The 20,447-nt window shown below is 48.0% G+C and overlaps 2 protein-coding genes across 7 annotated transcripts in view; both read left to right on the forward strand.

Moving 5' to 3' along the window:
* The window catches only part of mat2b (methionine adenosyltransferase 2 non-catalytic beta subunit methionine), an 11,681-nt gene extending 1,070 nt beyond the window's left edge, over positions 1–10,611 (forward strand). Inside the window, exons 1-8 of one of the 6 annotated variants that reach the window (XM_026181521.1) lie at positions 267–329; positions 1,086–1,275; positions 1,763–1,957; positions 7,043–7,157; positions 7,344–7,496; positions 7,575–7,771; positions 7,848–7,961; positions 9,762–10,611. In XM_026181521.1, coding sequence (XP_026037306.1) covers positions 1,141–1,275; positions 1,763–1,957; positions 7,043–7,157; positions 7,344–7,496; positions 7,575–7,771; positions 7,848–7,961; positions 9,762–9,935 — 1,083 coding nt within the window. In that variant the 5' untranslated portion in view covers positions 267–329; positions 1,086–1,140 and the 3' untranslated portion in view covers positions 9,936–10,611. Of the gene's footprint in view, positions 330–1,085; positions 1,367–1,762; positions 1,958–7,042; positions 7,158–7,343; positions 7,497–7,574; positions 7,772–7,847; positions 7,969–8,002; positions 8,478–9,761 lie in introns of those variants that run through there. The other 5 variants (XM_026181523.1, XM_026181520.1, XM_026181526.1 and 2 more) reach the window with 5 other exon arrangements.
* A 12-nt stretch (positions 10,612–10,623) lies between these two features.
* Positions 10,624–20,447, forward strand: part of LOC113030265 (arf-GAP with Rho-GAP domain, ANK repeat and PH domain-containing protein 1) — a 29,803-nt gene continuing 19,979 nt past the window's right edge. Inside the window, exons 1-9 of the mRNA XM_026181527.1 lie at positions 10,624–11,754; positions 14,678–14,754; positions 15,328–15,371; positions 17,919–18,422; positions 18,681–18,779; positions 18,858–19,041; positions 19,537–19,641; positions 19,715–19,819; positions 20,181–20,241. Coding sequence (XP_026037312.1) covers positions 11,704–11,754; positions 14,678–14,754; positions 15,328–15,371; positions 17,919–18,422; positions 18,681–18,779; positions 18,858–19,041; positions 19,537–19,641; positions 19,715–19,819; positions 20,181–20,241 — 1,230 coding nt within the window. The 5' untranslated portion in view covers positions 10,624–11,703. The remainder of the gene's footprint in view (positions 11,755–14,677; positions 14,755–15,327; positions 15,372–17,918; positions 18,423–18,680; positions 18,780–18,857; positions 19,042–19,536; positions 19,642–19,714; positions 19,820–20,180; positions 20,242–20,447) is intronic.

Genomic DNA, 20,447 nt, shown 5'->3' on the forward strand with positions numbered 1-20,447 from the left:
CTGTGATGCTGACGCCGTTAGAGCCGCTCCCGGGACGGTTCCGACCCGTTGGCGAGGATCAGGACTCTGACTTGGGTCACCGAAGCTAAAGAAAAGCCTGTTAGCCTGTATGCTAACCGCTAGTGGCAGCGCGACAGCTGCTTTACGGCAAACAGCTGATCAGTCCGGAAGTGACCGAGACAGAAAGTGCGCATCAGAAAATCCGCGAGGCTCCGAGTGATAGGTACCTGATCAATAACTGATCCAGTGCACATATTCAATCAGAGATGAGCTGCGCAGGCGCAGAACTAAGGATTCTGTTCAGTCCGGGGCGCGTGCAGCTTGTTCAGGTAAAGCTCACCTGTCAGCAGCTAAATGCTAACTGCTAACGGCTCCCAGAATTCAAATACTACTTAAATACTGCAGTAAAACTTTATTTATAAAATAAACATACTGATTAAAGGAACTGATCTGGGTCTGTGCGTGCAGGGGGAGGGGTCTGCTCAGGTGTGTCACTCTGGTATACTGGCAGAGGTATGTTTATACCCGACTGTAGTACTCCCTATAGTACTGTAATACTCACTGTACTACGGTATGAAGTACTAACTGCAGTACTCTCCTAACTGTAGTGCAGTCTGTAGTACTGATGTTCCCAAACGAGGGGATAAAAGTGTAAAACTAAGTCTGTAATCACGAGTGATGTCATGAGTGATGTCACAAGTGCTGACCTGTGCCACACCCTGCAGTTAGTGTCCAGACACACAACCATGTTCTTACCAAAGATGTTCTCTTATTATTAAAATGTAACAAGTCCATCTCAGCTGTTTCATTTGGTAGCTCTTGCTTGGCGTGCTTGTTGCTGGTCTCGTGTTGGCCTCAGGTAACGTGGAAGTGTTACCGTGCCAACTGTATGTGCGTGATAACAGCTGTAGACAGTCACTGCTCCCCAGACCTCACGTGTACGACTGTCAGACGCAGGCCCATCTACCTCCTGTGTGTTCACCGTATGCAGGATGGCTAACCCTTACATTCCACCGGATGCTAATGCTAATTCAGCCCTTGGACACTTGGTAGCGTGGTGTTCCTCTGCCCTCTTCTCTTTACAGCACGGCTCAGCCAACCTGAGCAGCAGCAGCAGGCAGGTGTGCTAAGGTGTCCAACATGTCCCCGATCAGAAGACTCAGAGCTGCTGAGGGTGACGACACACCGGCAGAAGAGCCAAACCTCTTCACCTGTTTTGAGGCTACACCACCAGTGGCGGCTACACCCCCCGACTGGCCACAGCAGCCTCACCCTGTCAGTAGGGCTGGGCGACATGAGGAAATCTAATATGACCATGTTTTGGAGCGACATCAGAGACGTGATCTGTATCGCCACACGTTCTAACGTTGGTCCACCTCTGTGTTTGTTCTACTTTGATACAGGAAGTCAGAAAGAATTTAAATGTTTGAACCATCAGCTGCACAGTTTCAGCTTGGGAGGGGGGTCAGTGCTGCATTCACAGAGTGTGGGAGAGAAAAACTCTCAATTGCATGCAGACAGATTATTGTTGCCATGGTAACCCATACTCTATGGTTACGATAAAGCCACGTTAACCATCGTACGTGGAAAACCCGCGATACATCACCCCGCCCTAGTCTGTAGTACTGTCTGTATTACTGACTCTGGTACAACTTGTAGTATTGTGTGTAGTACTAAGTACAGTACTGTCTTTCTATAGTACTAACTATAGTCCTCTGTAATACTAACTGTAGTACTGATGTGTGTACTCTTATGTACTCAGGAGGAGTTGCTGGTGGGGGTGCCACGCGTCCTGGTTACCGGGGCAACAGGCCTCCTGGGGCGAGCGGTGTGCCGAGAGTTTCACAGCGCCGGATGGACCGTCACTGGGACGGGATACAGGAGAGCCAGGCTCCGCCTTCTGCGCTGTGACCTCACAGACGAGGACGCCGTCAGAGGACTGCTGCACGAATACAAGGTACTGCATGCTGTACTGCACACACACAAGCTGTGTATTCGTACAGAGTACTTCGACAACAGTACTCGACTCCATGTGGTTCGTTGACCTTATTAGTGACCTCACAAGAGCCTCTAGGTCAGAGTCCACCTAGGAGACTTTCCTGAGCATTAACCCCGCCCCCACAGATCAGCAAATGGATCGAGTCACCTGTCGAATGTGACACGGTGACAGAGGGGGTCCCTCATCACCTGTGTGTTTGACCTTCACGGTCACCATGGAAACCAGCTCCACATGCGAGCTCACCAAGTATCAGAGCTCATCACTCTGAGAGCTCACCTGGTGGAGTCGGGGAGAACAAGCACCTGGCTGCTGCTGCTGGGGGGACGGCGAGGTGGGGCCACACCCCTTCTCAGGTGCTTGGGCAAACAGATACAGGAGTGGATCCATCCATGTTGTTCTGCTGGGCCGGGTCGCAGGGGCAGCAGCCTCAGCAGAGAAGCCCACACCTCCGTCCCCTCCACCACCTCCTCCGGCGTGTCCTGGGTCTGCCCCGGGCCTCCTCTGAGTGGGACATGTAGGAACTCCTCACCCCTGTCTCTAAGGGTGCGTTCACACCGAACGCGATAGACGCGACCGGAGCTTCAGGTTTACGTGTAAAGAGGAGCGCGATGAAGCGCGACTGGGGGTCCCGCCAAACTTCAGAAGCAGATTTGCGTCACGAAAGCGCTTTTCTGCCTGATTTGCGCAACCAAGTAGTGCGACTGATGCGTTGGAAGCGCGAGGTAAAATGTGCGCTGCAGTTTGTGTGTTGCATGTTGTGCATTCGCGCTAATCGTGTCTCCCACTCGAGTTGGAAAAATCTGAACTACAGCGTCAAGTCGCTGTAGTGACTGATGTGTAAAGCGTCCTTTTCGCCACTGCTCTGCTCTCTTCAAACGCTCGACAGCTGCCGTCTTGCAAACATACCGTCTGGCACTACTTCCTCCCACATTTCCGCTTCACACGCGTCAAAATTGAGTATTTTAAAGTGCGACCAGTTTGCTTTGGACGTGCTTCGAGGTGCGAATGTGCATGCGACCAGCTAGGGGCGTGTGGTGCTTTTTGGTCACGCCTATCCTTCTGAAGGATGATGGTGTTTCTGGTATAGCACAACTTTATCCTTCCGGCAGCTCCCGGGGAGCCCTATGGGACATTCATATAGAGATCCTCCAGCTTAAAACTGCATCACCCTCCCAGGACCTGAAGCTCGGTAAAGCACCCCACCGACATTGAAACCATCTGTTCTCTGATTGGTCACAAATGTAACAATCCAGTCAGCTGAAAGAAAAAAAACTGGGTCAGAAGTCGTACTGGTCAGTTGCAACGCACACAGCCAGGAAGCTGAGCGCAGTTTCACCGTAGTTTTGTGCTTTGTATCTGTTAGAAGACCTTAACAAAAACTATTTGTAACCTCTGTAAATGTTTTTAAAAACACACAGATTCTCATCTGTAGATGCACAAGCGTAACATTTTCAGATATTTTGGTTTACAAGATTTACAAGATACAATCTCAGTTCACAGCGACTCATTTGATTTACAGAATATGTCTGAGCCCAGTTTGAGCCCATAAGGAAGCTCATTTCTGCCGCTTGTATCTGCAATCGCGTTCTTTCGGTCCCTGCCCACGCCTCATCACCATAGCTGAGGGTAGGGACGTAGATTGAGCGGTTTCACACTCTCTCTTAACCACGACGGTCCGGGACAGTGCTCGCATCACTGCAGCGGCAATCCGTCTGGCGATCTCCCCTCGCTTGTGATCAACGCCTCAACATACTTAAACCCCTCCACCTAGTAGCTCGTCCCTGACCCAGAGTGGGCGCTCAGAGTGGGCGCTCAGAGTGGGGGCTCAGAGTGGGCGCTCAGAGTGGGTCCGTGGCCTCAGACTTGGAGGTGCTGACTCTCGTTCACACTGTGCTGTGAAACTGTGAGTTGGAGCCAGCAGAACCACATCGACTGTGAGAAGCAGAGACTTTAGTCCTGACACCGGCAGCTACACCCAGAAATCTGTCCATAAAATTATGCAGAGAATCGGTGACGGAGGACAGTGACGTGTCCTAGGGCTGTTCGATGTAACGATATATATCGGATGATGATATAAAAACGTCTATTGTTTCCTATCACGCTATCGTTTGTTTCGTGGTGTCGCAAAATAAACTGTTTACAGCAATATTTTTCATGGTTCTGATGTCACTGTAGTGGCTGTATTCGTTTAAGTTCTCTCTTTCTCTTATATGTAATATAACCACACTACAGATGGACAAGTGCCTGTTTTTATGCGTTGTCGTTAGCAACAACGACAGTAACAGCATCGCGTGTCCGCTTGTTTATGTTCCACATAAACCTTTCACAATAAAGCTCAAGATCCTGTTGAGACTTTTCAAAATAAACTGAATCACGTGAAAGATGCAGATTATTTACGGATGAGAAGTAAAAAAGACGCCAGGTGCTAAAAGATAAACCTTAGACTCAAACGTTAGAGCAGGCTTTTCCCCGCAGCACGCCGTGTAATAAATACTCACAAAGAAAACGGTGCCGTTACAACTGATGTCTAAAAATGTATCGTTTCATGCATCGTTAAAACACTCGACTCCAGCTACACGACGCACAGGAAACAGTGTGAAGTGGAAACACTTCACACAGGTCGAGCTGCCCGAGATTCACAGAATTTACAGAAAACGTTACATTTTTGTGATTTATATCGTTACCGGGGCGATAGATGTCTGATATCGGGAGATGAGATTGTGGTCATATCGCACAGCCCTAACGTGTCCTTTGGTGTGTGTGGAGACGTTCACACACTGAGTTGAAAACACTCTTCACCTTACACTGGATGATTATCAGCTGGTGGAATAAACTGGAAGTACTTCTGCCTTTGGCTGCAGTAGTTTTACTGCATGTTTGACAAATGACAACATTTAGCTGGACATCCTGGTGAGGTCCAAACTCTCTCTGTGTGGTAGGATATAAACGCTCAGTGTGTCGGGGAGTCCCAGGTCCAGCTGGGATAACCACTCACATGTTCCTCTGCTTCCCTGGACACTGTGTCTGTGGGATGGTAACATCCCCAACCCTCACTCTGTGCTCTCCACGGGACTCAGCTGTACATCTGCATCTAAAGGTCAAAGTTCACTCTTTAAGGATCCCAATGTGCACATGTTGGACAGAGAAGACAGAGGAGTGAAAGAAGCGTCTATCTCCACTGTGAACAACCCTCTTTGGACAGAGGGCGGGGCTTATGACACTGTCCGCCATCTGTAGTCCAGTCTGACATCCTTCCCAGACGCCTTAACGCCCACTCACATCCTGGTCATATGACCTCAGCAAGTCACATGATAGGGTGGGGCTAGGTCTCACAATGACCTACACCTTCTTCACACCTTGGCTCGTGTTATGGGTCACAGGGTCAGTAGTGGGTAAATGATCGTCCCACTGGGGGACCCTCCCCCATCTTTGCCCACATCAGCGTGGGAGCGCTGCACCCGGGGACTCCAGGGGCGGGTACTCTGAGCTGAGCACAGACAACACTCAGGACCGTCTCGTACAGGCAGCGGGCCGAGCGGTTACCAGGATACTGATCGGGTTTATGGTTGGTCAGAGGCTGTGAGCGAGCAGGTGCAGCTGCTGAAGGACGGACACGACTCACCTGTGAGTCAGCTGACAGGGTTCAGGCTGTTTGTAATGGTATGTTCTGGCATCACTAGAGACGGCACGATACCACTTTCTTATGTCCGATACCGATATGAATCCGATGTGTTTTAATCAATAAAATAGTTTTTTTAATATCTTGCTGCATTTTGTATAAGTTCAAACTCAAGTTAAAAAACACTGAAGCTATTCTGTTACACCTGTGTGTAAAAAAAAACACACTGCACCCAAAATATGTCATAGATCAGCAAAACTGATCAATCTAATGAACTTAAACCTGCTCCATCCTCCCTATTCTGGTATTTTAAAGAGTAAGCAGCCTAACCAATAGGGCTGCAAACTCCCAGCAAAAACCCCCCAAAAAATAGGGAACCACCCCTCACCCCCACCTCATGATGCTTAATCGATGTAATCAACTTTAATTTGATGCAGTGTGAAAAAAATGCACAGAAATCAATTATTTTTCAAGAATAATTAAATAGATTCAACATCTTTCTTCAGCAGAACTGCAGACTGCACAGATGGTACCTTCCCAAAGGAAAAAGTACTATAGCTTACTAGGGTATATTAGACTTAACAGTTACTATATACAGTAATTGTCTTCTATACATTTGACATCAGATTAAAACTTTGGGTATAAAAGTCAGATAATTATTTATTAAAAGCTCGACATTTTAAATGAGAATAAGAAAGAAAAGTATGTCTTTGTGCCCCCTTTTCCCTGTTCATGCCCTATCAGCCCCCCTGGCTAAACTTTGCTAGATCCGCCCCTGCACAGTTACGTCAGCTACGTAGAAAAAGATCCTGGAGTAGAAAGTAATATTAAATACATTCTAACAACAGCTGATCAAGCTTAAACGCGCTGCTGTTGTTCAGCCGCTGGTTTCCTCTTTCTGCTGCAAAGTGGGCCAAAAACAAACAAACAAACAAGACTCGCGACAGAAAAGCCGATCAGCTGATCATTGATCAGTTTCACATTGAAGCAGCAGCAGGAGAGAGAGAGAGAGAAAGAGGCAGTCGCTCCATATATCGGTTGTTAAGCTTAACGCTGGAACGCTTTACAAACATTCAGAGATGAACTTACACACTTGCTTCACTTCTCTCTGGGAAAACTTCCTCGGAGATGAAATGCCGGATTGCTAGCGAGGCTACAAATACTCACAGCCGCTCTATCACGTGACCGCACTCCTCCGACGTGCTAAGGTTATGAGCCGAGTTACGCCGTGTCGCAGGTTTGGTGAGGTGCTTTTTTGATGTTTAATGGATCGGATTACATTTTTTATTTCTCTCTGATATCCGATCCAGTGATTTAGGTCAGTATGGGACCGATACTGATACGTAATATCGATCGGTCCATCTCTCGTCATTACTGTAAAGCTGATGGTCACTAAATAAAGTTGTTTTGAATGTGTGTTTCAGCCTGATGTGATCGTCCACTGTGCGGCCGAGAGGCGTCCAGATGTTATGGAGAGACACACGGAAGCAGCTGTTAATCTGAACGTGCACGCCACGAGCACGCTCGCCAAGGAGGCAGGTCAGTGAGCCACCACACCATCACCAGATATTCTTTGGCCTGACACAGGTGGGGGCACGAGAAGGTTTGGGGGTGGAGCTCCTGTAGTGCGCATCAGAGCCCCGCCCCCTCACACATCACGCACCTTGATTTCAGTGCAGCTCTGTGTGAGCGCGCCTCCGTAACAGGTAACGTCTGTGTCTGCAGCCACCTGCGGGGCGCTCTTCCTCTACATCAGCACCGACTACGTGTTTGACGGCAGGAATCCTCCGTACGGTGAGGACGACAGTCCAAACCCGCTCAACGTTTATGGGCGGAGCAAACTGGAGGGGGAGAGGGAGACGCTGCGCCACTGTCCAGGTACGTCTCAGTCACCTGTCTGAGTCTTCTGTCTCTGGCCTGCCCCTCAGTCACCTGTTTGACCCGTGACCCTGCCAGGTGCGGTGGTACTGCGGGTGCCCGTTCTGTTTGGGGAGGTGGAGTCGGTGACGGAGAGCGTGGTGACGTCGTTGTACCTGAAGGTTCAGGAGGCGTCAGAGGAGAGCTGCACGCTGGATCACGTCTTGCAGAGATTCCCCACTGACGCCCGAGACGTCGCTGCCGTCTGCAGGAAGCTGTCTGAGAGAGCACGACAGGTGAGCGTCAGAGAGACAGGTGAGCATCAGGTGGACTTCGCTCTGCCCGTCTCACCGCCGTCTGCTTTTCCGTCAGGACCCATCCATCAGAGGAATCTTTCACTTCTCTGGGAAAGAGCAGATGACTAAATATGAAATGGCGGTCGCCATCGCTCAGGCCTTCAACCTGCCGTCCGGCCACCTCATACCTGTAAGTGGTCACACACCTGAGCCGCCTCATACCTGTAAGTGGTCACACACCTGAGCCGCCTCATACCTGTAAGTGGTCCCACACCTGAGCCACCTCATACCTGTAAGTGGTCCCACACCTGAGCCGCCTCATACCTGTAAGTGGTCCCACACCTGAGCCGCCTCGTACCTGTAAGTGGTCCCACACCTGAGCCGCCTCATACCTGTAAGTGGTCACACACCTGAGCTGCCTCGTACCTGTAAGTGGTCCCACACCTGAGCCGCCTCGTACCTGTAAGTGGTCCCACACCTGAGCCGCCTCATACCTGTAAGTGGTCACACACCTGAGCCGCCTCGTACCTGTAAGTGGTCCCACACCTGAGCCGCCTCGTACCTGACACAGCTCAGGCTGTAAAGCAGTGACGTGTTTTTCTGTCGCTCAGTATGTTTTAGCCCAACCACAGCTCTGCAGCTTGTCACCAGAGTTTAATGTTCTCGAGGTCGTAGCAGTGCAACAACCAGCTGACCACGAACAGCAGCCAGGGCTCTGATTGGTCATCTGCCTTAAATGGACATGAAGTAAAGCCAGTTTATGTCTGTGAAGGTTCTCAGTCATCCAGGTCATCGTAGTCAAAGGAGCTTGAAAAGAAAAGCGTCTGGACTTCTTTAAGTTACTTGAAGACGTTTCACCTCTCATCCGAGAAGCTTCTTCAGTTCTAAGGTCAAATGGTGGAGAGTCCCAGATATAAACCTAGTGGGAGTTTCCCCCCACAGAGGGACAAAAGGACCCCTGATGATCCTCTAATCGCCTGAGCCAAGGTGGGAAACTGGGTGTGGGTCCCAATCAGCCAGAGTTTCGGGTGTGTTCATTGTGAAACCTGGCCCCACCTTATCATGTGATTTCCTGAGGTCAGATGGCCCAGGATGTGAGTGGGCGTTAAGGTTAAACTGGTTAAAGCCAGTTTAACCCGCCTGCCTGCGCAAGGATGTAAAGTTATGACCTGAGGGCCTGCACACCTGAGGTGTCGATCTGTTATCTGGGTTCACCCCGACATGATGCCGATTGGCCGATTATCAATCAGCTTGGCACAGATAACGATCCCTGTGAGTGTCACCTGCTGAGTGTTTGCAGCAGAGCGACAGACAGCAGCATCGCATCAGCACGTGAACACATCATGGCTCAGTCTGAGCTGCTGGAGCGGCAGCTGCGCTTCCTTTACGGTTTCCAGGACATCGTCCTGAAAGTGGCCAATCAGAGAAAAGTTTACTCTCTGACCTCCTGACCATTTCAGTTTATTCTCTCAGCTGTTTGTAAAGATCACATTTACAGACAGGATTCAGACATCGGCTCGGTCCACGAATCTGATCTGAGGTCAGCAGGTACAGCGCAGGTGTTCCACTGATGCTTATAGAGCAATAAAGCTGATAAAGTTTTATTGATATTATTATGGTTATTATTATTATCATTGTCATTACTGCTCATCGGGGAAACACAGACCCCGCCCCTTTCCCCACAGAGCTCTGAGGGGCTTCAGGAATGGCGATGCTGTTTTCTGAGGATCTGATTGGTCTATAGGTGTTGATGTCATACCTGATAATCTCTAATCTTCAGAGCAGGTTTGGCTCATAGCATAGGTTACCATGGCGATTTACCCCAGTAAGAGTGATCCACCTTTGTAGTCCAGAAAGCCAGAGTTAACCTGAGGTTAGCTGCTTCGTGGTGCGCGGCTCGTTTTGAATCTTTTCATAATCAGCAGGACTTTGCACTCATTATAAACAAACTGTATCACCTGTGGTCCCGACCCTGTCTGTGTTCTTGCAGCTGACCGAGCAGCCGGCGGCGTCGGCTCTTCGTCCAATCAACAGTCAGTTAAACTGTTGTCGTCTGGAGCTGCTGAACCTGAGCGTGGAACCGCGACCTTTCACCTCCGCCATTATCGACTGTCTGTGGCCGTTCACGCCCGACAAACGCTGGAGACAGACCGTCTTCCACTGAGACGACTGGATTAGCAGCGAGCCGGATGTACAGATTATTTAGTCTTTGTGCCCCAAGTCCTGTCTGCAAGCTCTGCACTGCTGATAGTATTAACAGGTCATAGTCCTGCACCAGATTATACTCGGACATTACCAGATTACAGTCAGAATAATGTTCTGGGTTGAGTGTTGTTAATCCCTAATTGTTCATGTCTTGTGTCAGTGTTTGCATAGATTCACTTTATATCAGTGTGAACAAGCTGAGTGTGCTCTGTAAGATTCACACTACACTTCAGTGTATTCTGACAACAAAATGTTACATATTATATCACCACCTCCAATCTTCACTCTAATCTGGAATTTATTGGGTTAGTCCAGACGCTGTTAGTTTAACCTGGACTCCTTTAGTTTAATCTGGACTCTGTTAGTTTAATCTGGACTCTGTTAGTTTAACCTGGACTCCTTTAGTTTAATCTGGACTCTGTTAGTTTAACCTGGACTCCTTTAGTTTAACCTGGTCTCTGTTAGTTTAACCTGGACTCCTTTAGTTTAATCTGGACTCTGTTAGTTTAATCTGGACTCTGTTAGTTTAATCTGGACTCTGTTAGTTTAACCTGGACTCCTTTAGTTTAATCTGGACTCTGTTAGTTTAACCTGGACTCCTTTAGTTTAATCTGGACTCTGTTAGTTTAACCTGGACTCTGGGACTCCTTTAGTTTAATCTGGACTCTGTTAGTTTAATCTGGACTCCTTTAGTTTAATCTGGACTCTGTTAGTTTAATCTGGACTCTGTTAGTTTAACCTGGACTCCTTTAGTTTAACCTGGTCTCTGTTAGTTTAACCTGGACTCCTTTAGTTTAACCTGGTCTCTGTTAGTTTAATCTGGACTCTGTTAGTTTAACCTGGACTCTGTTAGTTTAATCTGGACTCTGTTAGTTTAATCTGGACTCCTTTAGTTTAATCTGGACTCTGTTAGTTTAATCTGGACTCTGTTAGTTTAACCTGGACTCCTTTAGTTTAATCTGGACTCCTTTAGTTTAATCTGGACTCTGTTAGTTTAACCTGGACTCCTTTAGTTTAATCTGGACTCTGTTAGTTTAACCTGGACTCCTTTAGTTTAATCTGGACTCCTTTAGTTTAATCTGGACTCTGTTAGTTTAACCTGGACTCTGTTAGTTTAACCTGGTCTCTGTTAGTTTAACCTGGACTCCTTTAGTTTAACCTGGTCTCTGTTAGTTTAACCTGGACTCCTTTAGTTTAATCTGGACTCTGTTAGTTTAATCTGGACTCCTTTAGTTTAACCTGGACTCCTTTAGTTTAACCTGGACTCCTTTAGTTTAACCTGGTCTCTGTTAGTTTAACCTGGACTCCTTTAGTTTAATCTGGACTCTGTTAGTTTAACCTGGACTCCTTTAGTTTAATCTGGACTCTGTTAGTTTAATCTGGACTCCTTTAGTTTAACCTGGTCTCTGTTAGTTTAATATGGACATTGTTTTTGCTGTATGTATGGGACCTGAATAAATATCGGTGATTTTTATGTTTGAAGTTCAGGTTTAATCAGGAAGTTTGAAGTCGACCCCAGATTAAATCCGACTCGGTAAATGTCCTGCTGTGACAGGACATTGTGTGTGTTTCTGCTGTAAACGACACCTCAACATTAAATACGTGAAACTGTCAAGCCTCAGTCTTTCATTGTGAAGGTTATCCTCCTCCTCCTCCTCCTCCTCTTACCTGTCAGGTCACTCACCTGTTCTTCAGCACTTGGTGAACATCTGAAACTTCCTGAGAGCATGTCTGAAAGAGGATGTTGCCATCAGGGAGCGTCGACTGTAGCATTTCAGGTACAGTAGTAAATCCACAGTGAGTATTTAAAGATGATGGGTGTGGTTTAATATATGGGGTCAAAGGTCACCGGTTACAAACAACAGTTGGCTGAAGACTCTCAGCTCGGATAAAATTATTATAGAATAGAATAGAACAGCCCTTTCTTGTCACTGGACACGTAGAACAAAGTTATGGTGCTCCACAGCAGCTGTGCAGGAGTAACAATTATAGATGCATCTATACAAAACAAGGCCTCGATCAGAAGTACCGGACTCTCGGGTATAATTCTGCCTCCTGTGTGAAACAAAGCAATGAATGGTAAATGGCCTGTATCTGTATAGCGCTTTACTCGTCGCTTTACACATCCAGTCATCCACACACTGGTGATGGCAGCTACATTGTAGCCACAGCCACCCTGGGGCGCACTGACAGAGGCGAGGCTGCCGGACACCGGCGCCACCGGGCCCTCTGACCATCACCAGTAAGCAACGGGTGAAGTGTCTTGCCCAAGGACACAATGGACTGTTCAAGCCAGGCTCGAACCGGCAACCTTCCGATTACAAGACGAACTCTTGAGCCACTGTGTTGCCCCGAAGTTATAACTTTGCTGCTTCTGCTGGCTGAAGTTAATAACTTAGCAGATGTTGATTTGTGTGACGATGTATGTTTGACTGTAGTGGGAAGGTTGTGTCATGAGTCGCTGTGTGGCAGGCAGGAGTTGGACCCAAAATGCAGGAACTCAGGCATGAGGTTTAAACACAAAAAAACTCAGCTTTATTTGCTGGCAGGGGAAAGTCATAAAACAGCAAACTAAACTGGGAACTCATAAACAAAACTCACAGTGAGACACAGCGCGATCCACACAGCATGAGGGACGACGCGACACTGACTCAGAGAAACACAGGGTTTAAATACGCTGGGAAGTAACGAGGGGAATGAGACACAGAAGGAGGGCACAGCTGGGAGAAATCAGGACTGACGAGACAAGGAAGCGTAACCTGAACACACTGAGATAAGACAGAGACCTTCAAAGTAAAACAGGAAACACATAACACAGACTGAACAGAAGACACAGACTCACATTCAGGCACTACAACAGAGGGAACAGAGACGTGGGACCAGGGCAGACACTGACACTGACTGGACACGGGGATATAGCAGACAGGGGAGACAGCAACTAAGGATTACACAGAGACAAACCATAAGACATGACTCTAACAAAAACCCAAAGACTAGAAATTATAAATAATATAATAAACTCAAAAACCCTGGGTCAACGACACAGGTGGACGTCACGTGTGCGCTGGAAAGCAGTCTGTGTAATTTCACTGCTAATAATACCGTGTAGTTGTATTCTCTACTACACTGCAGTCATTTGTCGGCTGTTTAAGCTAACGTACATATTTGCAGTTTAATGGTTGTCGTGTTGTTTCTGATGAAATAGCTCATGCATGTTTGTTTTACCTGTTTGACCACCTGCCTATTGTTGCCTGATGCTAACAGACTGCTGTCAGTGCTCGATGGAGTTCATCTGCACGGTCACATCCACACCAGTGCTCCCAATAGAAACCTGTACAATGGTTACAGCTGAAACTACCACACCAGCTTTATTTATAAAGGACTTTAACATAAAACCAGGGTTCACAGAGTGCTGTACATATACAAAGGCATAAACAACAAAAATTAAATACATGGTAATGCTGCAGAGCAGCCAGCAGGTGGAGCTCTCAGGAGGTCAGAGGTCAAAGACATTCCTCACACACTGAGCTGCTCAGGTTACCTCTCTGTCCTCCTTCACACACACACCTGAGGCTCAACCTGTTTAAACCCACGAAGAAGAGTCTCTCTCACACACACACACACACACACACACAGGTGAGCCACACCTGTGCCGGTCTGACTGGTGAGACTTCACTGTAAAACTGTCAGAGTTGGATCAGCTGACTTAAAGGAGCCTCACCTGTTCTCACCTGTGTGTGACACGGAGTCGTGCTCAGGCTGCACCGAGGCTCCAGCGGCCTGTAAATGTCGATCACATCAGGAGGCCACACGTCTGTTCATACACACCAAGTGTTCATGTAACGTGTCGCACTGAGAACGCCGCCCTAAACACGCACACACACAGGGTGGATTTAACGCTCTGTGTTTATGAGTGCAGGTGGAGCCGCAGCTCGATGACGTCACGCACACACAGCACACGCTCACAGCTCAGACAGGTAAGCAGGCACGCAGGTGACTGAGGTCCCGATCCAGAGGAGCTGACGGACGCCAAGGTAACAACTGCTCTGTGTGTGTGAGTGTCCTGTAGTCTCCATGAACAGATCAGCAGAGAGTCAAAGAAACTGTGTGTTTCACTCTGACTTACACCGAGGTTTGTTGACGAGCTCGGCTTTGTCGTGTTTAAATGCAGACGTTTTACTGTGAAACTGAAGTTCCTCTCTGCGTTCCTCCTGAGGAGGAGCTCGTCCTGAAGTCAGACTCTCCCTGTTTCCTCTGAAGGCGTCACACAGCTGTGCGCTCACAGCTGGATTTGAGCACTCTGACTGTGACATCTCTAATCACTGATGCTGTCTGACCTGGCGCTACACCGGGTCATGTGACTGGCTTGTGTCATTAAAACATGTTCTGAGCTGCTGAGCAGAGGGAATCATGGGAGTGTTTCATGTTTGTAATGAAAGCTTTCCTCTTCGTTCTCGGCGAGCATCGTGCTGCTCGCCGTGTTCCCTTCACTGGAGCGCACCGCCTGTCAAACTTGTGACGTGCCCGCTGTGATCTCACTAGTTTCAGCTTCAGAGTGAAACGTGAGGTCGGAGGCGCCACGTTCAGGTCAAAGATAATTGCCTCCATCCAAACGAGGATTGTTAAAAACTCCTCTGATCAGCTTCTGAATGAAAACCAATCACAATGATCAGATCACTAACGGCTCTTCCTGTCCAGCAGATGTCTACTCCTCCCATCCCGAAGCCTCGCCGCTGTTACTCGACAGGAAATCGAAGCTCCACCTCCTCACTGGGAAGGTCAGATAATCTTTAAATCTGCCAACTATAATGAAATCTGTGCTTCAGTCTCATTTCACTGATTTCATATCTCGCTCACACGGAGAGACAGCAAATCAGCTCAGAGTCCAGCCTGAGTTAGGATTTATTTTGGAGGGACAGTAAACAGGAAGTAGAGGTGGTGGTGTGTGGTACTGCAGAGTTTAGTGTGGATGTGGTCGAGTGTGTTACTGATACTGTGTCGGAATCATAATCGTACGGTTGCATGAAACAGACGACACAAACGTCTTCACACATGTTTGAGCTCAGCTGTTTTGTTCCCAGTTTGATCATCTGAACGTAGTCTGTAATCAGATTACAGTAGCAGCTGGGTTCACATATAACACATCAGTCATGGCTGCGACCTCTGACCTCTGAGCCGCGGTCTGTCTGAGGTGTTTCCTTCGTCCTCTTCTTTTGCTTTTTCTTCTCCTCGCTCTCTTGTGTCTTTGTAGAAGGTGGAGTTGTTGTCACAGCTGTGACATCACTGCTTGGTCATGTGACCACAGGACAACCAATCACAGCAGAAACTGAGTCCTAACGTTTGTGTTTCAGTGCCAAGGCTGAGGGAACTCTACAGCCAGCAGTTCAGAGTCCAGGTACACACACACAGACTCACACACACACACACACACACACACACACACACACACACAGACACATAGATACACACACACACAGACTCACACACACACACACACACACACACACAGACACATAGATACACACGCACACAGACTCACACACACACAGACACATAGATACACACGCACACAGACACACACACACACAGACACATAGATACACACGCACACAGACTCACACACACACACAGACACACACACACACAGACACATAGATACACACGCACACAGACACACACACACACAGACACATAGATACACACGCACACAGACTCACACACACACACAGACTCACACACACACAGACACATAGATACACACGCACACAGACTCACACACACACAGACACATAGATACACACGCACACAGACTCACACACACACACAGACTCACACACACACAGACACATAGATACACACACACACAGACACACGCACACACACACAGAGACACAGACACACACACACACAGAGACACACACACACACACACACACACACAGAGACACAGACACACACACACACAGAGACACACACACACACACACACACACACACACACACACACACACACAGAGACACACACACACACACAGAGACACAGACACACACACACACACAGAGACACACACACACACACACACACACAGAGACACAGACACACACACACACAGAGACACACACACACACACACACACACACACACACAGAGACACAGACACACACACACACAGAGACACACACACACACACACACACAGAGACACACACACACACACACACACACAGAGACACACACACACACACACACAGAGACACACACACACACACACAGAGACACACACACACACACACACACAGAGACACACACACACACACACACAGAGACACACACACACACACACACACACACACACACACAGAGACACAGACACACACACACACAGACACATAGATACACACACACACACACACACACACACACAGAGACACAGACACACACACACACAGAGTAGAGAAGGCACAGGGATGTGAAATTGACCTTACACGGTGGGCTGTGTGGAGCCCACTCTAGATCACAGTGGGCTCTAGATCACAGTGGGCTCTAGATCACAGTGGGCTCTAGATCACAGTGGGCTCTAGATCACAGTGGGCTCCACACCAGTGAAACTGCTCTGTAACACCGGATCCCTGAGATGCTCATCCAGGAGAAAAACAGTCGTGTAGGTGGTTTCTGTCCTTTCATAGTTTATCAGTTAGTAATGTCTTTGGCGTGTGTGAAGGGCCACAGTGGAGGTAAGGCTCTAACACAGGTAACAGTTATAAATCTCTGCTCTCCTTCACATTTTCCAAAGACATGCAGCAGACTGGACTGGTTCTGGCCCCCGGGCCTTATGTTTGACACCCCTGAAACAGAACAGAGCATGTGTGTGACGTCCTTACTGCTCCTGATCCATGATGACACTTTGGTTCGGTCCAAACCTGCAGCAGGTCTGAGTGAGCGAGAGGGTTCCTTTAAGATGCAGGAAAGCCTGAAATCACCCTGGAATCATCTTGGAATCATCTTGGAATCATCTCCTCTCTAACCAACACAGTCAGTCTTACACTGCTGAACCCCGACGATACAGTGATGATGATTCAGCAGACTCTGGGATCAAATGCTAAGAACTGAAGATGGTCCAGCTTCTTTCAGCTCCTACAAAGAGGACGACTTCATCAAACACACGAGACACGAAGGAAAGAATGAAACAGGAGGTTAAACACAAACATGTGAAGACCTGAGCATCCAAACAGGAAGTGAGAGACCAAAATAAAAGCTGCAGGACCTCGTCAGTTTCATCCTACCAGTCAGCTGCTGGCGTTTTTTCAATGCGAGCTGGTGAACCTGTTTGTTCGGGCGAGGGAAACTCCTCCCACTGTTTGTTCAGATATCACAAGTGATTATCTCAAACCAGTTTGTCTTCCTGTGGTAATCAGATAATCTCTGTAAAGATCGCGTCACGTCATGTCCCGGGCTGCTCCGACCAGATCACTTCAAAGACGGTGGAAAAATTCACAAAGTGAGACTGTGTTGGTCGTCCTTCTACTGCGCCATAGAGCTCTGCCCAGGAAGCTTTTATTATGAAAGTGTCTCTCCAGGGAACATTACCAGACTCTTACTCTGAAGGACTCTTTCATGAAGCTCCCCATGCTGTCACACTTATTGTGACATTCCAGTGTATTATTAGATGACTTACTCTGAAAGCCCCTGTAATTATATTGCAGGTGTTATTATTGAGAAAGTATCACTAATATTGCTGACCTTTTATTGTGATAGTCTTTTTCACTGTTCTCTAAACGTAAAAGTCTAAATGAAAGTTTAGCATTTTTATTGTGAATCATCATTTGGTATTACAAGACTCTTATTGTGAAAATGTCAGTGATCTTTATTGAAGTCTTATTGTGAAAGTTTCTGAGCTTTTTGTTGTGAAATAATGATGAAGCTGATGTCATGTGTCCTCCTCAGATGAAGATGCTCACAGTGCACTGAGTCGTAGCCTCACCTTGCCAACTCTGGACGGCGTCACTGGCGTGATCGCCACCAACATCCCGTCACTGGCAGGAGTCGCTGCTTCCATTGGAGGCTCCGCCCCCTGGAACCCCTCCACACCCTCTGCTCCCCCCTCCTTAGACAGCATAGCTAATAGCATTACCACCCACATACCTGACTTAGCAGAAGCTGCTAGCACTGAGGCTAACCTTGCGTCATTCAATCCAATGCCACCTGGTGCTAACACAGATACTGCTGTGCTAAGCCCCGCCCCCTCCACCACACCTGCACCTGCTCCTAGCTTGGACAGCATTTTTAACTCACTGGCTAACATTCCCAGCTTTGCGGGGTTTGTTAGCAGTGTGGGTAACCCTGCTGTGAGCTTCTCTCCATCAGCCCCACCCCTCCCAAATACTAAACCCCACCCACCCTCGCTGACGGGAAGTGGAGCTGGAGATGCTCGTACAGGTGCAATGACAGGTACGACCACCAGAAAAAGGACGTTTGTGTGTAATTTTTATATAAACATCAGGAGGGTATGATCCACAGTTAGAGTGCAGCTTCACTTCCAGCTGGTAGAAAGTGTCAGGAGGTCAGGTGCAGGTGATCACCTGAGGTGGTGCACAGCTTTAGGTCACCTGAACGTTAAACATTCTGCAAGCTTAAGAGGATTCAGCCCTTTCTGAGGGTAAGAAGAACTAACGCATGCTCTTTGTGTTCCTCTGAACCTGTGTCCAGATGTTGGAGCGCTGTCACAGCTGGTGACATCAGCTTTAGACCCGACTGCTGCAGTCACGCTGCCACCTGTAGAGGGTGCTGCAGGGTTAACAGGTGAAGGTACTGTTAGTATTTCTTCTGCTGGGCTTCTTCCCACTGGCTTCCAACTGCTTCAGTTTTTCCTGGTTCTGGTTCCAGTTTTATCTCCAGGTCCTCATAGCACCAGAGCAGAAAACCCGTCGGACACCACGTTGGCCTGCTGGACGACCCAAGAGGAAGCTGAATCTGAGTCATCCAATGAGGAGGAAGAATCAGGTGTTAGCCCCGCTCCTTCTACAGCTGAAGCAGATCCTCGTTCTGCCCCGACGACCAACAATGACAAGTGTGTATGGTTACTGTGAATTCAGACCGTTCTCACTCCCGAGGCGTAACATCCTGATGTTTTGTCAAGTCGTGCGGCGTTCCTGAGGAACGCGAAAGGTGACCTTCCGTGTTCATATGGTACACGCCGGGTTATGGATGAAATCCAGTGACAGTCCTGCGGAAACAGACGTTCCAGCCCTAAACCTAACCTTATCCTTAACCATAACCTTGTTCCTAACCCTAACCAGCACTTTAATGACGTTAAATAGTGTTCTCCCAAGCGATTTTAGGAAAATGAACGAACATGTGTAGATTGAGTCCAAACGGTTCTCATACTATCTCATATTATATTTAGGAAAAAACGTAATGTTGACGGTTTGTCACCTGGCGTGAAATGTTTTTGGGATGAGAACGTGTCGGTAAATTGTATCACTGTAGGGTTTACCTTACAATGTAAAGCTCCTTAAAGGGTTTGAACTATCTTTCTCATGGTGTCGTTGTGTTTGTTCTGCAGAATCTCGACTAATACTTCCTTTCGTTTGATACCTACTCGGCCGGCCCCGCCCCCTCCCAACACAGCAGGCCGATCAGGAAAATCTGTCAGACAGAAGACACCGAGGTAAACACAACTACGCACAACGCCTGCAAAACTAAATCGACCTTCAAAGTGTTAACGTGGGTGTGTCCTGCAGGGCGGCCACCATCCGAGTGTCAAGGAAGAAGGGCGCCAGCGGGAAACCTACTCCTCAGAGCCCTGTCGTCCGGGCAAGCTGGCTGGACGTCTGGAAAGGCTTCAGGTAATGTCAAGGCCATCACAGGTTTCACAAGTCGTGCTTTAGATTCACTCCAGGACAGAGTCGGCCTGGGCCTCAAAACCTAAAGGGTGTCCACAAAGACTAGGTTCTCGAGTGGTCCGTACTATCTACTGTTGGGATATTTATCATGTATCAGCACCTAAAGATCTTCATAAAAGGTTCTTCATTTTCTGGTCTTTTGGCCTCACCTGTCTCGTTCGCTGAAACAAAATCCCATTAGAAACTCATGTTTCCTATAGTATGAGCAGAACCAGCTAACCTGGGCTAATCAGGGGACCCAAAATCATGTGACTGCTTACTTGTCAGTTGAATGGATGATGAACTTGTTTTCTGCCTTTAACAGACATAATGTATTATGGGCGACGCTGGACGGACAGCTGATGTCTCTGTGGAAGAAACGCACAGTAAGCTGGCATCTCTCACCTGTCTCACTGTGTTATTTACCTCACTCTGTGTACCTGTCTCACTGTGTGGACCTATCAATTCAATTTTATTTATATAGCGCCAAATCACAACAACAGTCGCCTCAAGGTGCTTTATATTGTACAGTAGATACAGAGAAAAACCCAACAATCATATGACCCCCTATGAGCAAGCACTTTGGCGACAG

This window comes from Astatotilapia calliptera, chromosome 10, assembly GCF_900246225.1.
Source record: "Astatotilapia calliptera chromosome 10, fAstCal1.2, whole genome shotgun sequence".
NCBI lineage: Eukaryota > Metazoa > Chordata > Actinopteri > Cichliformes > Cichlidae > Astatotilapia > Astatotilapia calliptera.